Source organism: Bradysia coprophila, unplaced genomic scaffold (assembly GCF_014529535.1).
Source record: "Bradysia coprophila strain Holo2 unplaced genomic scaffold, BU_Bcop_v1 contig_358, whole genome shotgun sequence".
Classification (NCBI taxonomy): domain Eukaryota; kingdom Metazoa; phylum Arthropoda; class Insecta; order Diptera; family Sciaridae; genus Bradysia; species Bradysia coprophila.
In genome coordinates this window covers 548,196-567,464 of record NW_023503616.1, presented here as the reverse complement: position 1 = coordinate 567,464, position 19,269 = coordinate 548,196, and the positions used below count along the sequence as shown (strand labels likewise).

The window sequence follows — 19,269 nt, the reverse complement described above, 5'->3', positions numbered from 1 at the left end:
CTTGTTTTATAGTAATTAGGACCATTCACTGTTAGAGCTTATCATTTTGTCATTTTAAAAAGAGTGTAATCTAATCGAAACGAACAATTAAAAACAAAAATTTTTTATAGGAATTGAACTGAACAAAAAAAAAGTTGTTAACCTTACATGATCTATATATATTACTAATGCACTTATATATGTTGAAAACTAAAAGTTTGTTAACATTTTGTATTCCACTTTTCATTTAATTTTTCCTTTTTTTAATAAAGTCACACAGACGAGAAACTAAGAAAAGAAATATTTTTAAAATTTTGCGTTTTATTGTTTGTTTTAAGCTTCGCTCCACTGCATTTATTAATTTTGTTTTTTTCTTCTTCTTTTAATTTTAAGAAAATTGTGATTCGGAATTAAAATTCATTTTAAATGGTAAATTCATTTGTTTTTGTTTATCATTTGCATTTTTATCAAGTCACATCATTTACTCATATCATGAAAGTATGTTTATACGATTATTTATATTCACTGCACCGAGCCATTCAGAAATAAATGGATTTTTTTTGTTAATTCGTTTTTTCTCCGTTTTTCTTTTACTTGAAAAATAAAATGTCATTTTGCTTGTTCTTCTAAATCATTCTCAATTATTTAGGTTTTTAATAATAATTAATAAATCCAAAGGAATTAATATTTACAATAAATTTTAAATTATAATTTTGTATTCGGAAAATTGATTTTTTTTTGAAAATTTCTAGATTCTAACAACAAAGCAATTATAATTATTACGATTAGGAAAATGATTAATTCAAAAATTGTTAATGAGGAAATATTACAATTGATTTTGAACACGTAAATAAGCGAGACATTGTTGACTGAATTTTATTTAAATACGACAACGCGTTAGGAAATTTGTCGATAATTGACCTCAATTTTTCGATGCAGAAACTTCTTTGTTAACATAAATATTTCAGTTTGTGAGATGTTGCATTTCTGCCTGTTTAAAATGTAAACTTAAATATGATTAATGCAACAATTTCTGCAGACAATTCTTCGGTTTAACTTCTTTCATCAAATGAAATTGTCATTTTTTTGGCTGTTTTGAAATAAAATATTTTAACAGAGACACGCGTCGTATAGCGAAGGAAAAATATTTCCAAAAATAATCTAAAACAAAATTAAATATTCCAATGCCTGTCAACACTCCTAATTTACGTTTCTTAAATTTTAACTTTTACTTTTTCGAGATCAACAAAATTCAAACAGAAGTGAGTTGTACAAATCACCACACACGTACACGGAGAATTATTAATTTCAAGTTAATTGAAAAACAACAACAAAATGAAAATAAATAAATATTCGGTCAAATATAAAGATATACACGTTGTTGTCGATACAAATTTACGTCGTTGTACAAAAAGTAACAGAATTGAACTTTTGATTAAAATAATGAATTTTACACATTAACAAACGACATAATCTGAACAAAACGGGTATTCGGTATGATTTGAATAGTTCCTTCGGCACAAACAATACCTTTTTCTCTGTTTTTATTTAAAATAAAAAATGTTTTTTACTTTGACACTTTGAACGGGGGTAACAGACGATGTGTACACGTTCAATCACAGATTTTTGTTTTAAAAAAACAATTTCTCTGATTCATTCTCTTTCTTTGTGTCGGTAAGCTTTTCATTTCCGATCAATTTATGTGTATTGCTTGATTTGTTTTACGGGAATTGTATATATTTTCGTGTGGATGGTTTTTTTCTCTTATCTACTTTGTGATCGTAATTATTTCCTCATTGATTTAAGTCGTTAATCATTTACATTTTTTTTATATAGAAATACTGTGTATACATTCATATTGGTGATTGGTATTTATAAGGGTTAATTAGTGTAAGAACTTCTCTTCTCTCTTTTTTTTATTAAATTTTTTCTCTTCTTCGTAATAATAAGAACTAAATAATTGATTATAATAATAAATTTGAAATTACGATTAACGCACGCTTACTGTTGAACAGCTGCTGCTGGTGGAGTGTATGGATAATATGGTGATGGGTACTGTCCATAAGGACCTGAAAAATTTACGACAAAAATACTTAGTTAAGAAAATTGTATTATTCGGATCATGATGCGTTCGTTTGGTGCCAAATAAATTTTGTTTCCACAACAAGGTCAACGGGTTGACCAATCGTTTAAAAAGTAGTTTAAAACATAGAGGAAGGACACAACCATCAGACAAACACAGTTATTATTGTAGACTAATACAAATATCAAATACAAGATGAAACTTAAAGTTTATCGGTAAGTTTATACACTGAATAGGTTAGCCTGTATTTTCGGGTACTATGAGAAATTTAGTCCAAAATTTGTTGAGATGGTTCGGACTCCGACTCCGACTCCGATTCAGTTTTCTTTGTCTCTCATTTAAGCGTTCTTGTTGCTTCCGAGTAGCAAGTAAAAGACTGATATATCGAATCAGAATTTAAAAAAATAGTTTAGGCACCGGGAGAGTACCATTCATTCATATAGATCATCTTCAAGTTACGGTACTTTCAGACGAAATCTCAATTAAGTTTCGTTAAAGGTTTCGTTCACTCATTTGTATGTTTTTTGAACGTGGATGGCATTTCAAACGTCCTTGAAGATGATCCATATGAAGTCATTGGTTAGAGCAAAAAAATATGTAAACAATCCATCACATCTACTCTAACCAACGTGTTCGTAATCTCTGCATCTCAGTTTATAATGATTAATTCGGCCAGCAATAGTATGGAATTTTATTTTTTTAATTTCTTTGAGGTTTTGATTGTGCTTTGAAAATTTAGACACTAGAAAATGTTGAAAATATCGAAAAGGGCACAATGTTCCGGTACATCCATAAAGGAAGTCTGCAATTCAGTGTTGCCATACAGGTCATAAATCATTGACAACTCTATAAATATGAAGTGTCAAATGTATGACCGACACTCCAAATGCAACCCTTAATAGGGTATGGGAATAAATTCCGAATGCGTATTTATCGAGTTTTTACTTTGTCGGACAGTATTGAATTACGGACGTCATTATGGATGTCCCCAAAGCTAAAATTTCTTAGATTGGCTGGCTTTAGAATGTTAGTCACTGTCGTAAATATCGATTTACATTGAACTTGTCATTTCTCCTCTTTAAGTCCATTGCGAGGTACTCGAACAATTTGAAACTAAGGACGTTACCTAAATTTTTGCTAGAATACACTGGCCCCACCATTTATCTACCATTAACATCTAATAGAGTGGACAATACATCCTTTACGTATGTACAAAAATTTGCGCTATTGCTGTTTCTCCCTCGTATATAAATTCCAAGCATCGGAGTGGAATGAAATTTGTAACAAAATCATTGTCACTAGATCTAACCATTCTAACCGTGTGATAGAAAAGAGAGATTATTCAAGTGATACCATGTGCCTCGACCCTTTGTACTCTCTAACTATCTCATCTTAAATCACACCCTTGAATCCGACCATGTCATATTTCATATCATGTGTGGCAATACGAGCCTTGCTGTTTACGCTAACAAGTAAATAAGTTAACAACTTTAGGAGAAAATCGGTTGCATTGACAGTATAGATATAGATAGTTGCATTCTCTTTCGACACAATGTCACGTATAGTTTCATACAATTCAAATGCGACTTTTATTATCGTTCATAAAGTCGACTGCAATTGATGCTATTGATATTATATTAGTGTACATAACAATAATAAAAAAATAAAGAACATAAAACAACCATAACAACCTTACGCGATACGAGTTCGACAAAAATTTTCCATTTCTATTGTCAAAATTAACAATAATTAAGTCCTTACCCGATGGTGCAGCAGGCATATTTTGATAACCACACGGATTACTTTGTTGTGGTGGTGGCATCTGTCCCGATGGGATCCCACGCGAACCTTGGAAGAATCGACTTCCTGTAATGATATCTTTTGTAGAACCATTTGTAGAGCTCATTCACGTACGAGAAACTTAATGAATTAATGCACTGAGCTGTTTGGAATTCAACATCCAATATCGTCTTTCACACATCGAACACATCGCATTTCACACATCGAACGAATTATGTTCGCTGGCCACAGCGACATCATTTATATGCATGTAGCACACAGCATTTTTGCTGATGCGCCACACCGACTTTATTTTAATTACTTTTGACAACAGAAATCGCAAATTGACGTAGGACACATAACATAAAATGAACTGAAACCGTATGTCTATAAACATGCTTGCGGTACTCGGTACTTACCAATAATGTTTTGAACGCCTGCGTCAACCATGTACTGGGCAGTCGAAGGAGGAGGACCAGTTGCATACATTGGAGCAGATTGCGGAGAATTGGCTGCTGGATAAGCGGCACCATTCATTGGATATGCGTTGGATGCAATCTCGTCACCATTGGCTGGACCAGTGTAACAATCGATTTGATTGTTCGGCGACGACTCGCCGCTCACCTGGTCACCACTTTGATGGTATTGATTGCGTTGATAGCTTGGATTGTATGGTCGGTTCTGTGGATTGTGTGTACGTGATTGGTAAAATGGTCGATTTCCTGTAGCAAAAACAAAGATTGAATTAGATAGACATAATAGATTAAAGTGTGCAGTCAGAATTACCCTGATATCCGCCTTGTTGTTGATTCATGTTGAATGAATTCGGAGCTCTAACGAAATTGTTTCGACCTTGATAGTTTGGTCGAGGCTGACGATATTGCATTTGTTGCATATCAACGTTGTTATTGTCGTACTGTTGGAACCTTGGACCCAGATTAGGTTTCGTGAAATTGCGATCACTATCCGAATTCCTCCATGTGTTGAAACTGCCATCGTTAACTTGTCGGTTTTGTTGTGGATGCTTCCAATGGGCTGGCTTATCGTTTGCATTCCCCGAATTGGCTCCGTCCGGCCGCACTTGCCAATTGTTTTTCGGGTACATAACTTTACCGGATTGATTGTTACCGTAGTTGTTAAATGAATTTTTCATTGGATTACCCATTGGCACAGGATTGGCACGAGTCGGCCAGCGGTTACGACCTTTTCCACCACCGGTCAAGCGAGCCATTTCTAACAGATCACCTGAAGGATGCTGACCAGCTTCTTCCAAAACGCTCACCAATTCGCGTGCCTGCCTAGCATTTCCTGGGGTGAAAAATGTGTAGGCTGTACCTGATTGCTGGCAACGTCCAGTTCGTCCAATACGATGTATATAATCTTCGGATGAATTGGGGTAGTCATAATTGATTACGAACTTTACATCTTCAACGTCCAAGCCACGGGCAGCTACATCTGTTGCAATAAGTATTGACGATTTGCCCGTTCGAAAATCGGTTAACACAAAATCTCTTTCAGGTTGGGATTTGTCTCCATGAATCGAGGTTGCGGCCTGCAACAACAACAAAATGTCAATGTCAATAATGAGCGTGGATAGAACGTGAATTTTCACTTACAAATCCTTCCTGGCGAATGCTTTTCAATATGTCCTCGACTTTCTTCTTGGTTTCAACAAAAACGATGATTTTGTTTGTTCGATCGGCAGCAATTTCGCGCAGCAAATTGATGATTCTACCTTCCTTCTCCTCCTCCTGGCAGATCTCAATAAATTGACGAATGTTATGATTGGCCGCCAGGTTTAGCGAACCAATGTTTATTTGAATGTACTCGTTAAGGAAATCTTCGGCCAGAGTCTGCACTTCCTTGGGCCAAGTAGCTGACCACATAAGCACTTGTCTGTCTGGTCGAATTTGTTCAATGATTTTCCGAATCTGTGGCTCGAATCCCATATCTTAAAAGTGGAAAAGGAAAACATTAAAGCATTAAAGCGGATGGTGTAAAGTCAAAATGTCTATCACACTTACCAAGCATACGATCAGCTTCGTCGAGTACAAGGTATGTGCATCGTCGTAAGTTGGTCACTCCACGTTCAAGAAAATCGATCAAACGTCCCGGTGTTGCAATAATAACCTCAACACCGCGATCTAAATCCCTAGCTTGGGGACCTTTTGGCGAACCACCAAAAATGCATGTGTGCCTAATGAGGGGATTCGAATTAAGGCCATAGTCATGTGTTACAGCTTGTATCTGTTGGGCTAATTCTCTTGTTGGTGCTAACACCAATACAATCGGTCCATCACCGCGTTGTAAACGAGGCTGATTTTGAATGTGGACAATAGCCGGTAGCATATATGCTAATGTTTTTCCCGATCCAGTCTGTGCGATACCTATAAAGAGGCAAGTAATTTATTAGAAGGGTTGAAGAACGCGGCAGCCATTTTATGGAGTTTCTAAGCATTCAGGAAAATCAAATTAACAAAATCGTTGTACTCACCAACCATATCACGGCCACTTAAAGCAATTGGCCAGCCTTGAGCTTGGATGGAAGTTGGCGTCGTAAAACCTTGCTTTTTCATTTCAATCATAACTGATTCGGGAAAATTCGATTCTTCCAATTGTTGTGTCGGTTGCGGAACACTACTACCCATTACGGTGATCTCCAATTTCTTTCTAAAATCAGCGATCTCTTCTTCAGTTCGAGTCACCGCATTCGCATGAGGTACATAGAAATTCTTTTCAAACGGATCCAATTTGTCCCATTTCGGTGCTTCGAGACCCTTTCCTGGATTTTTCGCCTTCTCACTTTGCAATTTAGCACGGTCTTCCTTTGTCATGAATTCGTTTTTCAATTCAGGCTTCTGGTACGAATTGAACCGGGGCGGCATATTTTTGTCGTATAAATTTTTGTTCACGAAACCGTTCGGTTGTCCACTTCTTGGACCACCGAATTCTCGTCGTGGACCGCCAAAGTCTCGTCTCGGCTCGAAACGAGACTGAAAGTCTGGATATTGAAACTGATTTGGATAGACTCGTTGACCGCCATATTGTTCTTGACCTTCTGCTCTGGGTGGCCGAAAACTTTAACGAAAAAGACGAATATTATTGGAATGGGCTGTGGTCTCGTCTGGCTTTTGATTATGAATCTTAAGTTAAACAGATAACAAAATCTGAAACACTGAAGCAGTTGCCGATAATCCAAATACTGTTCCAAGAGACTTGTCTCCGGATTCAGTTGAAGTATAATTGAAGAAGAAATCATTTGTGACATTCTTATGCTAATGTCAAAATAAAGCAGCCGTAAAAACGAAAAAAATGTGTTCTGTAATAGACTACATTGTCAGTGACTACAGTGCCTCACCATAATTCACTTGAAACAATTTCAATTCAATAGCAATCGATTTTGACTGTCTCGTAATTTTATTGATTTATACTTGCAAGCATTTAACCTTCGCGTGCAAACGCGTAAGTGACGACGGTGACGTTGTAAATTTCAAACACGAATTAAATCCGGATCTTTTGCTTGATCCAGAATGTGAAGTAATGATTCTGTTTGCAACTGGAGAAAAAGGTCTCCGATTGCTAAATATTCAAAAAATTAAAAGTAAAATTTTCAAAATGGACGACACAGTCTTGAAACTGAACAGTGGAATTATTTCGTTTGCATTCGCGAATGGAGTCAAAAACTTGGAATAAATTTAGAAAAACGTATTCTGACACATAATACTCACAATCCAAAATTATTTCCGTGGAACATTTTGCTTCAGTTGTAGGATATCGATTGATTTTGTCGAAAGAATTCCGTTCCTCAATGACCTAAAAAACCATTTGAACAGAAAAAAAAACTCATTAGCTTCACAGCTCCACCATTTTTTCTGACGAAAGATGTTCAAATTCATTCAAAATACGAATGGAAATTGAATACGTGCATCAGATAATTGCAATTGATTCGAATTAGTTATTGATACAGTTTAGAAATTGGATTTGGAAACAATTTATTGAGAAAATTAATTAATTGAAACCTTTACCTTATGGGTTTGTAATGTAATGTTCCCGGCAGAACAAGAATGGATAAAGAGAAAATGAGACTGATGAAAGTGCAGTGCCGTAAGATGGCTACGAAAATTGTAATAGATCATGTAGTGATGACAGCTTCGCTTGAATTTTAAGACGCTATAAGAGCGCCATATTTGAATGTATATTTGCTGCGTAGGGGAGAAGCTTTTGCAAATAAAGAGATACACAAATACTGAATAAGGAGTGACGATACTGATGATAGTTCAATAATTCTCAAAGTAATACTAACTAAAACTTCGTTTACAGACCCACAGTCTCTACAAGTTTTAACTCTGAGTCAGAATGACGTTATTAATTATTCAACTTTATGATGGTGGTAGAGTCGGATGACACACAACAGTGTAAACTGTCAAAACCAAATAATAAAAACACCTGCCAAATATCTAATCGATTTGCATTTATTTTGAACCAACTGTAAATTCGCCGACATTAATAATGAACGAGCATTCAAGGCTGTAAACTTTGTGGAGGTCGCGCAGATGCAGACACGCTGGTTACACAAACAAAATTTGACATTTTCGTAGAAGATGGATTCTCAAATTTGACAATTTCTTAGTAGGTGAATTCTGTTTTATATGTCACCAACAGTCTACAGCCTTGAGTTCATTGTCAATTGTCGTTTGAACTGTCAAATAAGTTGTCATTTTTGTAAAGCTAACCTCAGATCGAACAAAAAAGTATTGGATAGTGAGACGCCACACAAATTTTCATATATTTCAACGAAACCTCTTTTGATCTTAGCTTTGTGAAATTGACAACTTATTTGACACTTTTTGAGAGAAGGAACCGCTATTTGACACTGCAACATCTCTCTGGTTTTCGACGCATGTAGCATATGAGTTATTTACATAACTGGGGACGGAAAGTTTAAATATCGAGCTTCCATGAAACTTCTACAGAGTGTGGATTTGAGAAAAAATTCTAAGTACTGTCGCTGATTGACGTTGTCGGCAAGTCGGTCTTCTTACACTTCATAGTAACAATATTTTCATGGACAACTTGATGGAAAAACCAATTTGTTAACAAATGTTAGCTTTTTCTTAATTTGGAACTGAAATGACAGTGCCATCGCTGATTTTGCGGGTGTGACGACAACAATTCCCATAATTCACACCATAAGTCCGCTGCAAATTCAAAATGAAACGCTCAATAAACAAATCAAAGGCAGCGTTGTGTTTGGTCAACTCGCTTTATTTTCATATAAGAATGCGTTGAAATTTATTTTTTAATTCATTGGTTCACCCATCGATTCATCGAAAATTCAAATTCTGAAGCGCAGTTATGGCGTGAATCTATTTAAACTTTTGCTACCCTTGGTTTGAAAAGTGTGTGGTACCTAACAGGGGAAAGTGTTTTTTTGGCGAGTATGCGTGCAATATCCAGTTTTTGCAATAAAAGACAAAAAATCAAGTTTCCCTTATGTTAAATACTATATGTTTTGTATAATATAGTGTAGTCGATAACGCAATTTTCAGTACAAACGTTTACAAGAGTTATCTGCTTAGATTTCACCCAAAAATACTTCTAAAAGTATTCTAACAAGAAGAGACAGGAATCTATAGCAAAAATACAAATTTCTCTTCTTAATAGGACACATTTGGAACTTTTTTGAATGAGATATAAGCAGAAGACTCTTGTAAACGTTTTGCGTTATCGACTAGACTAATAGTTATGTATCAGCTTTGGACGATTAAGTTTAGGTAATGCTAGTCCGAACAAGGTGAAATGAAATCACGTGTCAAATTCAAAAATTCCTTCACTGAAGTATGCCTAACTGACATAACTCGATATAAAAATAAAAAGCCAATTTTTCATATGATTTTAAAATGAATTTAAAGTGATTATTAACATCGAGTCGCCTCTGTCTCGGACCACTCGAATCAACCAACTTCTCAACAAATGCTTTAAACTTTTGATCCCTACTTATGTAAAATGATTTTCGTTCTCATTGATAACATTCAATACACAGATGTATTCAATCAACCACACCACTTTCGCCACAAGTCTCGCCACTCAGTCCCTAGTAGACCACAAAACAGAGAAAATGTATCGGTCAAATTATATAATTCGCAAACTGACAAACTCAAAAATTTGAACTAACTATATCCATTATTTCTGCCAATACTGCGGATCAGTCGGACATGTGCAATATTTCTAGTACACCTGCGTGCAGAGTGTAATATAGTACATTTTTAATTTATGTGACATAACGTGCATTGTGTCTTGGATTGTAAAACCTCCATTTTTTATACGATGCGCTTCTCTCATCTGTTTGTGCACTTTGCATTACTTCATAACTTGTTCATCTGATAATACGTGTTTATTGTATTTTTCTGTTTACTTGAACAACTTTTTATTATTATCATCTCTATTGTGGATTCACTTTCGTTTTTGGCGATAAAGGTATGATTAAATTCGTTGGTCGAAGAACTAATATTTGCTATCAATACGAACGTTTATTACTTATCTAAATACGCACTTTGTTCTCAAATATGGTATTACTCATAAAGGAAATGCTAAACGACGCTCAACTAACAACATTTGTTTCTTGACGTCTTTCCAGTTATTTCTCAAAATGTCCGACGATGAATCCAGTTTCGTTATTTTGGGCTCGACGCCGACCCCTTCGATGGAACAGTACAATGGTCATGAACATTCAATGGCGAAAGAAAGTGGTTCAATCACTTCAAATGTGATGCAATCATCTACACCAACAATGCAAAATTTTAGTTTGGTAAGCTCATTATTGATGAATTCGCCTTCGTTATCAGCGGCCCACACTGATAATTTGAACGGTGATTCACCTGTTAACTCTGTGGCTGTAAATGAGGGTAATCCGTTGACGCAGTCGATGATGAAAGCACCTACAGCGTCTGGCAATGATTTTGCCGAACAATTTTTGATGGGTGAAATACCGGCTGATTCATTGAAGGTAATTTAGTCAGCACATTTTCGGTCACCACTTATCACTGCTAAAAATTGATCCCTCTGAATTATAGTACAACATTTGGAAACATTTTCCGAGTTTCTGTACAACTCAATCCAACCCTGAAGACATTGAGAGACTCGAAGGATTTATCAACGAACATGTCAAGCTTAAAGGTGATTTTCTTGTCATCAATATTTTCATCATGAACACATGACTAACCGGTCCATTAATCTAGAAAATTTGCAAAAGACCAACGAAGCTATGCGCCAACACTTCAGCACCATCGATAAGTGGCAGACCAGAGTCAAAGAGCTGAAGGAAACGCAAGCTAGTGAAATAGCCGAATGCAATGAACAGAATGCAAGTCTAAAGGAGCAATTGCGATTGAAAGTCGTTGAAAATGAAAACTTGCATGTTGCACTCCTCGAACGAGACGAATTCAATCAAAAACTTAAGATGGAAATTGCCAGAATTAAGGAAGGTGAGTGTTTGCAAAGACCTGTTCGTTGTCACCATTTTGCTAATTCATTTCGTTTCGTAACCATTTGCAGAGCATGAAGAGAAAACCATGCAATTCAACATGAATTTAGCCTTTGCGGCCGGAGAAAATAACGATTTGGTTCAGGATATATCTGCCAAGAACGCCATCATCCAGAATATGACCAATATGATAGAAAAATTGGAAAAGCAATTGGTAGGTGGTGACGCTAATGTTGTCCCATTTTATTAGGCCAACTGATTCGTAATGCCAGTTTACACAATCTAACTCTGCATTTTTGTGTTCAGGTGTCGTTCGAAATGGTGTCACTTCAACGCGACGGTGACCGCAACAAAAGCGAAAGTTCTTTAATGAACAAATCACAAAGTGCCCCAAAGCAAGAATCACCAAATCCTTCATTGCAAGAATCGCACAGCTCTTCAATGGGCAGATCACAAAGTTCTTCCATGGATGGATCGCAGTCTAGCAATGGTAGCAGTTCGACTAAGCGTTCGACAACCAGCGCTCTAAATTCCGTTTGTAATCTTACAGACTTTGCGACACAATTGAGTGCTGCGCGCCAGCAAAATCTTCAATTGTTGGAAGATGTTTCTAACAAAATAGTTACCATCAAACGACTGGAAAGTGAGTCGTCCAAATTGCAACATCAATTGGTAAGCTTATTCTCTCGTTGCAGTCGGGAGTTAATTATACTAAGATTTGCTATTGTTCTGCAGTTATCATTGGAAATGATTGTCAACGAAAATGGCCAAAATGCGAGCGAAGACAGGGAGAAAGTGCGTCAGTTGAAAGATGAAATAAATCAAATATCCATACAAAATATACAGATCCGCGAGGTGGTCCAGAACGAGTATGTCCAGCAAATAGATCAATTAAAGGAAAGTCTTGTCCGCGAACAGGAGCGATATCAAAAACTCAAAAGCGACAACGACAAATGGATCATGGAATTCGATTTACAACGTCTCAAAGTGACCGAATTAACCGATAAAGTTACGGAAAGGCAAAACGATTTGGCCGAATTAACAGCCAAAAATGCTGAACAGCAAACCGAATTGACTGAGATGCAGAAGGCGATTGTGTTGTTAAGATCGAAGGAGATCAATGCCGATATTCAGGCTCATCAGAAGGAACAGGAGTTTGCAGAGATCAAGGAAGAAAACGAGTTCTTGAAGGCTCAGGTAAGGAAATGATTTTCTTTTCGTCATGTCAGGCGAACTAACGATTTGGTATTTCGTAGTTGGACGTATATAAAAGTGATTTTGAGATGGAGAGGCAGTCCCGACAAGACATTGCCAACGAAAGAGAGGAATTGTTGAGCGACTTGAAATTATTACAAAGGCGAAATCAACAATTGATTGAAGAAGCACAGTCAAGGTAAACAAATCTTATCTCAAGAGCACCATTGTATAATCGATGAACCGATGATCTAAACAAATGTTTTCTTTTGTAATCAGAACCAGACTTTCAAATGGTGCGTCGACGTCATCATCAACTGCATCAGCTCCCCCACAAGCTTCAGCCATGGAAAATCGAAAACCGGTTGGAAAATTTATTTGTCCGGTTTGCAATAATTCTTCGTCAAGCCTAATGGCTCTTCAAAATCATGTCCAGAGTTGCTTGGAGAACTAGTGTGTTGACTGGTGTTTGGACTAGAAGTAGGATTTTTGTCGTAGCGTTGAAATACTTTGCATTCAATTTATTTACATTATGTTTGACTAACTTTAGAATTCTAGATGTATTTCTATGCGCTGTTAACTTTGAAGAATAAAATCAATTTAAACAAAAACATCTACCTATTCATCTGTTATTGTTAACGACGACAAAAATAATGACAAGCTCTTGGTAATATGGTGCTTTATATAGCAAATAGTATGTTGAAAAAAATGAAGTACAAGATTCGAAATCAACAGTTTAAAAATACTTTGATCGATGGAAGTAATAGACCCGATAATAATACCGGTCATATGATTGCCGTCAGGTTACTGATAAACTGATTGCAAGTAAAAGGAAATTCGATCGCAGAATAAATTTCCGTTGTACAAAATGATTAAAATTTGACCAGCAATTCCTGCAATCCTGAGAATAGAGCGGTATTTTCCTTTTATAAAATTACAGAGAGGTTAAAGTAAAATTCGGTAGGTTTTCTGTTTTGGGAATTGATATGATTTGTAAATGATTCTATACAAAATTCGTTTAACAAAAGAAGAAAAATCTAGATTTTCATTTGTTCAGCGAAATTCTTTTGGAATCAATTACGAACCACAACATTTAACAATTTAGAAAACAAGTCGAATTTCACTATTATCAGATTATTAAGATAGAAAGATGTTCCTTCTACTGCGATCAAATTCTCTTGTCCTTTCGATCAATTTAAATGCATGCTTATAAAAATATGATTTTTTCAGTCCCTATTCTTACTAATCTACATACGACTCTGCACAAGTGCAAATTACATCTACATTTTTATTGACCGCATAACAATGTACCGGATTCTCGCCCGAGTATCATGAAGATTTTTTGTCTCTGTCAGAGACTCTAGATTTTAACTGGCCCATAGATTTTCAATTTGAATTGCTGAAACTAATGTCTAATGGAAGCGAGAATAGACATTTATTCCACTGGAACTGTAAAAAGGTGTCTACATCGAGTACCGAGATATCGGTTTCAAGTTCGAGGAACATAAATAGTTTTTCATATTATATCGAGGGGATTATAGTTCGCTTGCTCTACCGTTGGACGTTGGGGTACTATATGTCCAGATTATATTTTTAACAACTTTTTTGTTATCTTTGGTCCTTCCTTATGCAAATTATTTGTGGTCATTTTTCGGCAAGTTGTTTCTTTCAAAAATATCAGGAAAAATTACATAAGAAACAAGTGACAATTTGTTCTCATCAAAAACGCATAAAAAACTACTTGTCGAAAAATGACAACAAATAATTTGCAAAATAATCTACTTTTTTATGAAAATGTCTCCAAAATGTTTCTTATGCAAATTATTTATTTGCATTTTTGATCATGTAGTTTCTTATGAAATTGAAAATTGCTAAAAAATAAATGGAAAAGTACCGTTAAGTGTTTCTTATGTAAATTACAGCAGATGGTGGTGAACCATGCTTCTGGTTTCCAGAGATACTGTATCGACATTTGCTATTGCCAATCAGATTTTCAGTCAGGTTAAATTGAAATTTATGTCCCTGAAAATCAAATTTTTATTGTTTTCTTTATAAATAAAATTTACATCCAGTTAACATGCTAGACAAACTTAAATGAAATTTGAAAATGCCCTGACTCGCACCAAAATTAGCATTTTACGTACACTCGAAGTGAAGTGAAGTCCGAGGTTCTTGATTTGAAAGTTGTGGTTTGGAAGTGTTCCTACATAAATTTCGTTGAGCAAATGAAAATCGAGATTTTAATTTTTTGACTTTGTACTAGATACGAAAACTGAATCTCAATCTCAATTTCCAAATTGAATTTCCGAACCAAATTCATGTTGGAACAATAACAAACCACAACAATCCCAAACCAGAAAATAGGACAGATTTCACTTTTCCGCTAGCGTAACAACAGCGATTTTCATTTCAGTACACTACTGACGCACCATCGAAATAACATTAAATAACATACGTGTCCAGTCCATTTCGCTGAATTATCTTGTGTCCTGCACAGATTTTAAGTCTCTGCCAACCATCTTACCCACCAGATCTATACTTACATCAGGGAAATTCTTTCGATTCTCTGACACTAACGATATACTTTCATCATTCAGGACAGGTTTCACGCAGTCTTCATCAATCTCAACCGATCGCTTTTGTCGCAACAGTTCCGCCTGCGATATTTCATCATCCGCAATTATCGCAGACTGATCGGCTGCTTCGTGCACATGGAGTAAATCTCTCTGAATAGCCGCATGTTCTACTACGTCTTCTTTCGAAACTTGCTTGGGATTGCTTTCTCGACTGTTATTAGGGATCAGATCGACTTGATTGGCATGTTTATTTATCAACATGCTGATAATCGGGCCGTTCATGGTTTGATTGGTCACCACATTCGGCGGTTGAATGTTTGCGGCGTTTTTATCTTCTTGGTCGTCTACGTTGGTCTTTTCTAGTTGTATAGATTGGACTACAGTTTCCTCTTCTGCTTTCTGTTCGCCCAAAAGCTTTTTCTCTGCCTTCTCTTCCTCATGTTTCTTGTTGTCCTCCTCCTGCACCTTTTCGATTTTCTCCACTTTATCGACGATTTCGTCGAACTTCTGAAGCACCAGTTGTTGCGTTTCTTGATTTTGTTTTTCCAGCACATCCTTCATTTCTTTCACTTCCTGAAGCAGTTTTTTAGTCTCTTCCAATCTCTTTAATTCGCTGTTCGAGTCGTCTGCTATTTGTTCTTTCTTCTCGATCGCGATTTCTTGCTCTTCTTTTTGGATTGCCTCCTTGTTGATGTCATTAGACTTTTTGGAATCCTGGAATTTGGCGATTGGTTGAATGTTGTTGTCAGCGTCGAGCGGTATTAATTTAACCTCTACGGCCTTGGGAACAGATGAATCTTCTTTAGGATCTGGATCGTCAATCAATTTCAATCCGTCAACCGGATTCTCGTGATATTTACTCTCCACTGGAATGGGTTTCGGTGCTTTTGGAAATGGTTCAATTTCATCAGGAAGCTTTTTCAGGTCTAATTCCAGTTTAGATGGCGTAACATCGTGTGACAGAAGGATATTTTCGATCTTTTTGGATAAATTCATTGTCGGCTGTTCGATTGAATCATCAATATGCTTCAAAATGTGATCAGTCTCTTCAAAGCTTCCCGAATTCTTTTCATCAATGGCATTCAGATTAGCATACGTTCCGAGAACCATTACTATGAAGCCGAATATCAACAGAAATTGAGCGAGCAGTTTCTCCGTTGAATTTTTCTGACAAACTTTGATAAAGCACGATGCCGGAAACATGATACAAATGGCTACACCAATCGTAGATCCAATAAATCCAATAACTAATTCGATGGAAGGGATTAATATGCCGACTACCAGAGCAAGTGAAACCAACGAAATTGTAATTAGCTTAAAACGATGTTCTGGAATGTAATGGGCAACATCGGCGTGTCCCTAGAAAATACCAAAAGAAATGCGGATTGGCACATGACGCTCGGTAGCGGAAAGTAGAATAAACTTACTCGTCGGTACAGCAATGAATTTAAGCTGGCTCTGAAATGCAAATGAAATTGAGATGAAGAAACCTGGTGATGATCGCAGTCCTAACACTTACCGACACGGAAATATGATTAATGGAAAGCTGAATGCCACCGATAGTACAAAACCAATCTTAATTGCATCGCTTGCCAGCGACGGACTAAGGTTTAGTAATATATTCCCCGAAAATGGTTTCGTAGAAAATGCCACGTATCCGAAAAATCCAACCAAAATGTAGACGAACGTACAGATATTCGTAGCAGACTTTACGTAGTCGTTCATCTTGTCCAGTGATATGTTCGACACATTCTCAAAGACTTCAAACAGCTGCCTGTTGCCATAAGAAAAATTAACGGATCATTAGCTGTACGTTGAAAACATTTCTCTCGTGAAACTCACATTTGACATGATAATGCCATACTAAATATGGGCAAACATTGCAACACCCCGGACCAATTCCAATAATCCACATTATCCGTCCAATCTCCGGTTGATATTCGTTCTGTCGATTCGGCCATAATCTGTAAACATGGGCAATTGGGTGAGTCTTCGATCTCCCTGCCAAATTAATTGTGCAAGCACCTTCATAACCAGACAGAAGTAAAAGCCGATTGAAGCTGTACAAACAGCGGCAAGACTGTCAACATTCCTCAGCAGACCCAATGGAATGATACAAGCAATGGTCACAAAGATCATAACGTACGACCTGAGCGTATACGTTTGATGTAGATCGAACATTTTTGCTATGATCTGTGGTCCCAGGTCGCCAACAACAACAAAGTACGTTATACAAGTACCCAGTAAATAGCCGATGATGCACAGTTCCACCATAAGTTTTCCCGACGAGCCGAAAATTGAAAATGCAATAATTTCCATCGAACGTCTGCGGCATATTGCTGATGATTTTAATAGGTAGTAACAGCACAATCTGGTAATATAGTTACTAACGGCGAGAAGACAAATAGCTAGGATGATTCCACACTGTTTGAAGAATACATTTTATTGCTTGTGCTGCGCATTTCGTTTACTGATAAAATCATTTACCTTTTGAAAGCAAAATGGCATGGCTAGTATACCCACCTAGATAACGAAATGCAACCAAATTACGATAAATATCAGCCTTAAATAAATTGGTATTACGTACCCCAATTATACTGTTCGCCAGTGTCATCGTGTATACCATTTTACCTCCCATTGTGGCAGTTATTATTTTGTTGCGCCAATCAACAGCTATGCCATAAAATCAACTGGTCAGATATCATTCTTATAAGTAAATAATGGAAACTAAGGTGATGTGTTTATTGTATACGTTGGGTACTTTTGTTTGAGGTTAATGCAAAGTTGGTAAATAAAGCACAAGAATGTCACTTACATTCTAGCTGGAGCAATTTACAGTGCCGCATATATTTTCAAGCGCTGGCAGATGATAAACGTACTAGCATGAGCATGACATTCTAAAGAAATCGAACGATTCTTAGTTACTGTAATTAGTTTAAGGCAGGAATATTATTCCAAATTGATCTCAGTTGGGTAGTGCAACTTGTCCATCGCATTAATTGAGTTCCCATACTTTTCGGTAAATAATCAAATCGTTAGATTCATTTCGCGCCCTCTGTTGCATTGTTAACCCAACACTGTCTTTGACATTTCACATGTCGCAGAAACGTGTTTTTGTTTACTAATATTAACATTCTCACGCGTACTCACGAGGTACTCACATTTAGCTGAATTTTTCTTTATCAATTACCATGTTTGGAAGTGATGATTACATTGTAGAACAATATATCCGACCCGATACGTGTAGTGTGCCCTTAAGAAACGATGAAAGTGCCGATTTATTAGGGAATTTTGATGATTCCAAGCGAAAGAATAATGAAGCAGATAACAATCATCCCGACGGTGGAGGTTCTGGAGAAGAATTTAGTGAAAATGGTGATGATCCTGAACAAAATGACACTGATGAGTCTGAAGTTGATGAGCCATCAGCTGACTCAGGAAAAATCCAGACAGATGGATCTAGAAAAGTCAAAACAAAGGAGTATGACGGGAAAATCAATCAGGAACAAATAACGTCGTTGTTACGTGGTTCTGCCAAGGCTAATCGATTCGTTCTCTATGTGACAAACTTAAATTTTGGCACGTCGAAGGAACGATTAACGGAATATTTTTCCACATCAGGAAATGTGAAATCAGTTCGTATTCCTAAGAAACGAAAAGGAGGTTTTGCATTTGTTGAAATGTCTGATGTCGATGGCTTTAAGGTACGGACAATGCTGTTTATCAATTTTGTTAAATTAATCCACGGTTTTTTACAGAACGCTTTTTCCTTACACAATACCATGCTGGACGACCGACCGATTAAGATACAATTATCAGAAGCTGGTAAAAAGAAGTCGGCCAACAAGAAAAATATTCTGAAACAGAAAAATCGTAAATTGGCAGAGATGCGGAATGAAGTAATTTTGCCACCCGAAGGAATTACTGCCACACAGTTGATTGACCGAATATTTTAAATTTCTTGCAGACAAAGTCTTTTTCGAAGAGTGGCAAAAACTACGACAAGTCCATCAAGAAGGAGATAGCGAAGGAAAAGCTTCAGCAAACGAAAATGTGGGAGCGAAGAAAAGCCAGGAGGGAGAGAAAGAAAACCCAATCCTAGACATGTTTCACTGTTGCAAATTTTATTTTTGAATAAATTGCAACTTGTTTTGTTGCTTACAGATGCGCTTCTA

The 19,269-nt window shown here is 36.6% G+C and overlaps 4 protein-coding genes across 11 annotated transcripts; 2 read left to right on the top strand and 2 right to left on the bottom strand.

Moving 5' to 3' along the window:
- Positions 1-4: 4 nt before the first annotated feature.
- On the bottom strand, positions 5-7,965 carry LOC119081639 (DEAD-box ATP-dependent RNA helicase 20-like). 4 transcript variants are annotated; one of them, XM_037190714.1, is made up of 10 exons: positions 7,867-7,965; positions 7,570-7,654; positions 6,336-6,919; positions 5,866-6,228; positions 5,458-5,792; positions 4,970-5,393; positions 4,628-4,897; positions 4,261-4,563; positions 3,824-3,928; positions 5-2,048 (listed from the first exon to the last, which is right to left on the bottom strand). In XM_037190714.1, exons 2-10 carry the CDS (start codon positions 7,593-7,595, stop codon positions 1,981-1,983), a joined length of 2,478 nt encoding a protein of 825 aa, XP_037046609.1. In that variant the 5' UTR covers positions 7,596-7,654; positions 7,867-7,965; the 3' UTR covers positions 5-1,980. The 4 variants fall into 4 exon arrangements, with proteins under 4 accessions (XP_037046609.1, XP_037046608.1, XP_037046606.1 ...); XM_037190713.1 differs by having other exon boundaries at positions 4,628-4,948; positions 5,003-5,393; XM_037190711.1 differs by having other exon boundaries at positions 4,628-5,393.
- Positions 7,966-8,125: 160 nt separating this feature from the next.
- Positions 8,126-13,122, top strand: LOC119081641 (NF-kappa-B essential modulator). 5 transcript variants are annotated; one of them, XM_037190720.1, is made up of 10 exons: positions 10,099-10,318; positions 10,479-10,847; positions 10,915-11,017; positions 11,080-11,325; positions 11,396-11,538; positions 11,631-11,814; positions 11,875-11,996; positions 12,060-12,521; positions 12,581-12,717; positions 12,798-13,122. In XM_037190720.1, exons 2-10 carry the CDS (start codon positions 10,491-10,493, stop codon positions 12,970-12,972), a joined length of 1,929 nt encoding a protein of 642 aa, XP_037046615.1. In that variant the 5' UTR covers positions 10,099-10,318; positions 10,479-10,490; the 3' UTR covers positions 12,973-13,122. The 5 variants fall into 5 exon arrangements, with proteins under 5 accessions (XP_037046613.1, XP_037046615.1, XP_037046614.1 ...); XM_037190721.1 differs by having other exon boundaries at positions 10,191-10,318; positions 12,804-13,122; XM_037190718.1 differs by lacking the exon at positions 10,099-10,318 and adding an exon at positions 8,126-8,133 and having other exon boundaries at positions 11,631-11,996.
- A 1,409-nt stretch (positions 13,123-14,531) lies between these two features.
- Positions 14,532-17,902, bottom strand: LOC119081640 (putative sodium-coupled neutral amino acid transporter 10). Its single transcript, XM_037190716.1, has 7 exons — positions 17,682-17,902; positions 17,582-17,617; positions 17,120-17,518; positions 16,937-17,058; positions 16,614-16,868; positions 16,522-16,552; positions 14,532-16,453 (listed from the first exon to the last, which is right to left on the bottom strand). The coding sequence occupies exons 1-7, from the start codon at positions 17,730-17,732 to the stop codon at positions 14,996-14,998; spliced, it is 2,352 nt and encodes a 783-aa protein (XP_037046611.1). The 5' UTR covers positions 17,733-17,902; the 3' UTR covers positions 14,532-14,995.
- Positions 17,903-18,190: 288 nt separating this feature from the next.
- Positions 18,191-19,269, top strand: LOC119081638 (splicing regulatory glutamine/lysine-rich protein 1). Its single transcript, XM_037190710.1, has 3 exons — positions 18,191-18,798; positions 18,853-18,993; positions 19,062-19,269. Exons 1-3 carry the CDS (start codon positions 18,286-18,288, stop codon positions 19,194-19,196), a joined length of 789 nt encoding a protein of 262 aa, XP_037046605.1. The 5' UTR covers positions 18,191-18,285; the 3' UTR covers positions 19,197-19,269.

Excerpts from the sequence above, each read along its gene's own strand:
- LOC119081639 (XM_037190711.1), bottom strand. The coding sequence starts at position 7,595 with ATGTTCCACGGAAATAATTTTGGATT. Across the intron at positions 6,920-7,569 it reads CACGGAAATAATTTTGGATT|TTTTCGGCCACCCAGAGCAG; the intron begins GTGAGTATTATG and ends TTTTCGTTAAAG. Across the intron at positions 5,793-5,865 it reads CGAAGCTGATCGTATGCTTG|ATATGGGATTCGAGCCACAG; the intron begins GTAAGTGTGATA and ends TCCACTTTTAAG.
- LOC119081641 (XM_037190718.1), top strand. The coding sequence starts at position 10,491 with ATGTCCGACGATGAATCCAGTTTCGTTATTTTGGGCTCGACGCCGACC. Across the intron at positions 11,326-11,395 it reads AATTGCCAGAATTAAGGAAG|AGCATGAAGAGAAAACCATG; the intron begins GTGAGTGTTTGC and ends AACCATTTGCAG. Across the intron at positions 11,539-11,630 it reads AAAAATTGGAAAAGCAATTG|GTGTCGTTCGAAATGGTGTC; the intron begins GTAGGTGGTGAC and ends TTTTGTGTTCAG.
- LOC119081640 (XM_037190716.1), bottom strand. The coding sequence starts at position 17,732 with ATGGGAGGTAAAATGGTATACACGATGACACTGGCGAACAGTATAATT. Across the intron at positions 17,519-17,581 it reads TGCCATTTTGCTTTCAAAAG|TGTGGAATCATCCTAGCTAT; the intron begins GTAAATGATTTT and ends TTCTTCAAACAG. Across the intron at positions 16,454-16,521 it reads ATTCATTGCTGTACCGACGA|GGACACGCCGATGTTGCCCA; the intron begins GTAAGTTTATTC and ends GGTATTTTCTAG.
- LOC119081638 (XM_037190710.1), top strand. The coding sequence starts at position 18,286 with ATGTTTGGAAGTGATGATTACATTGTAGAACAATATATCCGACCCGAT. Across the intron at positions 18,799-18,852 it reads CTGATGTCGATGGCTTTAAG|AACGCTTTTTCCTTACACAA; the intron begins GTACGGACAATG and ends GGTTTTTTACAG. Across the intron at positions 18,994-19,061 it reads TGGCAGAGATGCGGAATGAA|ACAAAGTCTTTTTCGAAGAG; the intron begins GTAATTTTGCCA and ends AATTTCTTGCAG.